General features: G+C 34.2%; 1 protein-coding gene across 1 annotated transcript in view; it reads right to left on the minus strand.

The window, feature by feature from the left end:
* Positions 1-1696: 1696 nt before the first annotated feature.
* The window catches only part of LOC108756085 (tubulin delta chain-like), a 4658-nt gene continuing 1050 nt past the window's right edge, over positions 1697-5304 (minus strand). Inside the window, exon 2 of the mRNA XM_018499645.1 lies at positions 1697-3064. Coding sequence (XP_018355147.1) covers positions 1703-3046 — 1344 coding nt within the window. The 5' untranslated portion in view covers positions 3047-3064 and the 3' untranslated portion in view covers positions 1697-1702. The remainder of the gene's footprint in view (positions 3065-5304) is intronic.

The raw sequence follows: 5304 nt of genomic DNA on the forward strand, positions 1-5304 counted from the left end.
TACTGATATTTTTTTGATACTTAACATATTTTTATTCAAATAATCTTTATTTTAATAAATATATACATATATACACAACAAATTTTTTATTGTACGATACTGTATCACATTTTTAAATAATTGTATTTAAGAATTTTAAAATTTCTTTAGTTTATTCTATAAAATTACAATAAGTTCTTTTATAAAGATGTTTTATAAATATAAAATTAATTTTGGATTTATTTTTTCTATCTCTTAAGTAGATTGTCAGTTACAAATAAAAAAATATCTTTCAAATATGAGTGTGTGTGTGTGTGTGTGTGTGTGTGTGTGTGTGTGTGTGTACACATATCATGCATATATATAAGATAAATATTTGTTGTAACACAGTAGGAACGCAATTACATGTTTTGAAACATTGTTAGATATCAAAGAAGCAATGGTAATACAATCGCTTCTGTTAAATAAGGTTTTGTTTTAACTTTCATTATATTATATGTCACAACACAAATCAATCCATTTCTGTGATTTATAGTTTTAAAGTAAACATCGTCCGCATTAATGTGTATAGTAAATAATAAATTAAATTTGAATCAAATTCAATAATTTTCTTGAATTCAATTGTTTGACTCTATTGTTTTAATTAAATTAGTGATATATTAGATAGGAGCAGTAGCAACCTAAAGAAATGGTTAAAAAGTAATTCAAATTAGATATAATTTGATATTATAAGTTTAACAGTGACGAACAAATGTAATAAAGAAACGGGATATATATTATGAGGAGACACATGTCATGCGGCATGTCGCATATCTGCAGGCAAAGCAAACTTCTTCTCATCTCGCTTTTCTCTAGTAATCAGTCTTTTATTCGTCTATCGACGCCCGCTCTCCCACTTATAATACTTCTTTCTCTATACTACTTCCTCCTCGAAAGTTTCTTTCGTCATTGTGTCTGTAGCCGCAACCTGGTCGATTCCCAAATGACGTCACAACCACTCGCCGTCCCTCTTCATCTCGTAGTAACCATGACCGTGACATTCAAGGTCTCGCGTAAGCACCTACGCGCTACTTCGAAAAAGTGTAGGAGAGATGAAAGACAAAGAATCTAAAAAGGAAATAAATTTATATCTAAGAAAAAGATCAAGGGAAAGTTGCAGATTCTTTTAAAAAGAATCTGAGGTTTTGGAATAATGAATTTCCGCATATTTTTAAGCTGATATGAATAAATATAATCAAGTATTATTAGTCAATATTAAAATTTGTACATAAACCAAGTGATATGTTTAGGTAGTTAATATATTTTTATTCAAATAATCTTTATTTTAATAAATATATACATATATACACAAGAAACTTTTTATTGTACGATACTGCATCACATTTTTTAATAATTGTATTTAAGAATTTTAAAATTTATTTAATTTATTCTATAAAATTACAATCAGGTTTTTTTATAAAGATGCTTTATAAATATGAAATTAATTTTGGATTTATTTTTTTCTATTTCTTAAGAACATGGGTATATGGTCAGTTACAAATAAAAAAATAGTTTTTTCGAATATTAAATTATAAGATCAGTATTTATAGTTGCTTTTAATATTTAAGACTGTCTTAAGTACAATCTTCAGATATCGTAAACCAATCAGAGAGCATTAACATCTTAAAACATTACTTAATGGTCTTGAAATAAGAATAGATTATGAATATCAATTTAAAAAAATTTAGTTTCCATTGTGGCTTTTTAAGTTTTTATATTCCTGCACTACGTTTTCCATTTTTGCAAAAGCTTGCAAAAAATCATCTTCCTCTAAACCAAATTGTTTATATTGATGCAAAAAAGCTGCACATTTGTAAGAGTCCCACGCTTTGTCTAGATATATGTCCAATGGGCGATGTATTTCAGAATTATTGCTTACCAACGCCAGAAATTTATCTCGGTTCAGAAACCTACGTTCTTGATGCAAATGAGTAAAAGAATCCAAAGTAATCCACTCTGGGTATAGATGTTTTTTCTGTAAATCTTCCAATGCGATAACATCATTTTCCACAGATTTGCCACGTGTTACAAGAACATTAGACACACAAGGACTATATATGTGAGACATTACTGTTTTGCTTAGCGTAGGATTTGGTATCTTTAGTTGGGCATTAGTTAATTCCACTTCTGACTTTGATACTCGAAGAGTCTGCTTCAAATGACGTATATATACTTCCCATTTATGTGTAGGTTCATACTGCAAAGATGTTGCAGGAGTATGTGGAGTACTCTTGACTGTTACAAATCTAAAATTAGGATGAGTAGCTATTTTGGATATTACAAAATTTGTGTTACATCTTGCATTGTTGCTAGGTTGAAAAACAGCAAGTAGATTCTCAGAAATGATGTTATTCATGTCATGCAATGTGGTATTAGAATGCTTCAATAGATTGGTACACATGGAGTACATCTGTTCATTCTCGATTAACACAGAAAAATCTACTCTATCTGAGAACTTGGCTAGAGTCAGTATAGTATTATAATTTTGAGTGCAAACTTCTCCGAAGGTGAACGGTAATACAATTGTTGCAATGATAGGTTCAGTTTCGTACTCCTCTCGTAGAAGTTCAACCATGTGGCTTCCTATACCAGATCCTGTACCACCAGCTGAACTAAGAAGCAGTAGAAATCCCTGTGATCGATCTAATTTCTCAATCTCCTGTCGTGTAACATTCAGTATAGTGTTTGACAAGCGTCGACTATTAATTGTGTAGCCATAAGCCCAGTTGTTGGCGGAACCACCACCAGACTGACAAACGATATTACTCGTTCGATAGAGCCACGAGGCGTTTACGTTCTTGCATACCTTGTTCACAACCTTCTCTTCGGTATCGATGAGAATTGCCTTTGCAAAGTGTCGACCGCATTCTGCGATACCATCAAACCATTTCTCGATAGTATTTTCCGTATACTCGTAATTCGCACCGTAAGAAACGCCAGTGTTCGAACTTCCTATATCGGAGGACACTTTCGAGAATAGATCATATCCTAGTTGATTTCCGCATTGTCCAAACTGCAAAGTGAGCATTTCTGCGTGTCCATTCACCTATGATGTAAACAACTTGATGTTATCGACAACAAGCTCTTCCGTATTTTATTAAATGTATTCCTGACACTGCTTTAGCCCAGTTTCAAATGGTTTATGATAAGAACAGATAAGAAATAATTAAAATATTAAAATACGTACACGCGCGCGGCGCGCGAAAGAAATATCGAACTAATGTTTGCAAAGGAGCAATCTTTAAATTTACGCGTCATTGACGCCATCGCTTCCCGCCAACGTAAACATTAGGTTTGTTTGCGTTGCTTGCACTTCTTGCACTCATCACTTTCCTTCTCATCGACGCCTGAAAATCTATTTATCTCACTTTAGGTACAAAAATTTTTCAAGCAACGTGAACAAACCTCTTGTAAACAATTACAGATCTGATCGCATTGCATAAAATCCTCAAATATTTTTGCACTTAAAATAAAATAGATATATATTTGATCTTGAAAAGAGAGAAAGCGAAGTTTCCGAGTGCAAAAAGTGCAAGAAATAGACCTAAAGCGAATAGATTTAAAGCCCGATATCCATGATGCTAGAAATCGGTCCAAGATCTCGGACAGAGAAAAAATTAACAAATCACATTTGAACAATTTGATCACATGACCATTGCGATTGGTTAATTCTTTCTTCATCCGAAGTCTCGGATCGACTTCTAACATCGTGAATACAAGGCTTTTTATGCTGGAGTTCTATGAAGAGTATTTGCTACATATCGCGTAACCAATCAATAATCAGTAAGATACGAAACCACAGCAACGGAACAAAATCGAAATGGATTTCTATTATGTTTTCTGAAAAAAATGAAATAATTCTGATTGGAATCCATTCTGATTTTATTCCATGATAGATTCCCTGAGGCCCTATACTTGAAAAAAAAGTCGCATACAAAAAACTAGAGAAATACTATAGTATGCGTTATATATACTATAACATTTCTCTAGTTTTTCGTATGCGATAGTTTTTTTTTTCAAGAATAGGGTCTCTGATTGATTACGCGGTTATCCTACAGAACCTATAATCAGAAAGTCGCCAATATAACATGTGAGCCGAATCGCGCGCTGATTGGCTAAGGATACATAGTGAGTCATGCCTCTGAGAAAAGGTTAGCTTAACAATGGGACAGAGGGTCTATTCTTAAAATCAAGCGATAATTATCATAAAAATATCACCGTCGGTATCGAATACGACTTCGAAATCATATTCTTCGTTACCATGCGATATTTAGATGCGTTCGGCAATGTAAATCAGAGATGCGAGCTAGCAGATAACGAGCTGATCACGTTATGACAACCACCATTAGAGGTCCAAGACGGGACTCTCTCGGTTTCGCGAAAGCACCTCAGTCACGCGAATCTCCTTTAAATAGGATAACAATCTAAATATTTACACACCTTTATGCTCCTACTTGGTTTTCCGACTGAAGGAAAACAGGAGCGTTCTGCACTGCAAATCGGAGGCGTCCATTTGCAGGGAAGTTAGCGCGATAGCCAATCAACGTCTCGCTTGCTCAGAAGTAATAGATATATAATTTCCATTGCGCGATAAAAGTTGAACTCGATCCAACTTTTGCCGCGCGGCAAAAGTAGTATTATATCATTTCTAGAAATTTTACAAGCTAAGACCGAATTAAAAACGTAGAATTATTGATTAGTACGATAATTTCCACCGCGCGACAAGCGCTATCGCGTTCTGTGTGAAGCCATAACTGTTTTACATGCCTACCAACAGTTGCGCAGGAGTGCGATTTCGTGAAACAGGCCTAGTTTTCACCGAGGGTTTAAACCGGATCAGAATGTAAGAACCAACCAACTACAGTCGAGTATTCCCCTATCAGTAAGCAAATTGCCCAATTACGGTAGAAATCATAAGGTTAGTAGCCAATCTTATGATATTCTTACTAATTACGTCTTACGGTCTTCCATTTTTCTATGTGCTCTCGGCTTTACGATTTCCTTACTGCTTACGTATTACGACCTTACGTTTTTATATGTGCCATGGGCTTTACAGTTGAACGGCAGGGAAATGCTCGACTGTAGTTGATTGGTTTTCATAATAAAAATCTCGATCTCAGATAATCTAAGAATGACTTTATAGCGACGCTCACAGTTAGACGCGAGCGCTTTACGCGCAGAGCGAATACTGACTGGATCGCATTTACAAAAACACATTTCTTCTTATTTTTTCCCTATACTATCTCTTTGTCTTTCACATACTTTAAATATGATAATTTCGTTAAA

The sequence above is a fragment of the Trachymyrmex septentrionalis genome, unplaced genomic scaffold (genome assembly GCF_001594115.1).
Source record: "Trachymyrmex septentrionalis isolate Tsep2-gDNA-1 unplaced genomic scaffold, Tsep1.0 scaffold94, whole genome shotgun sequence".
In the NCBI taxonomy this organism is placed as follows: Eukaryota; Metazoa; Arthropoda; class Insecta; order Hymenoptera; family Formicidae; genus Trachymyrmex; species Trachymyrmex septentrionalis.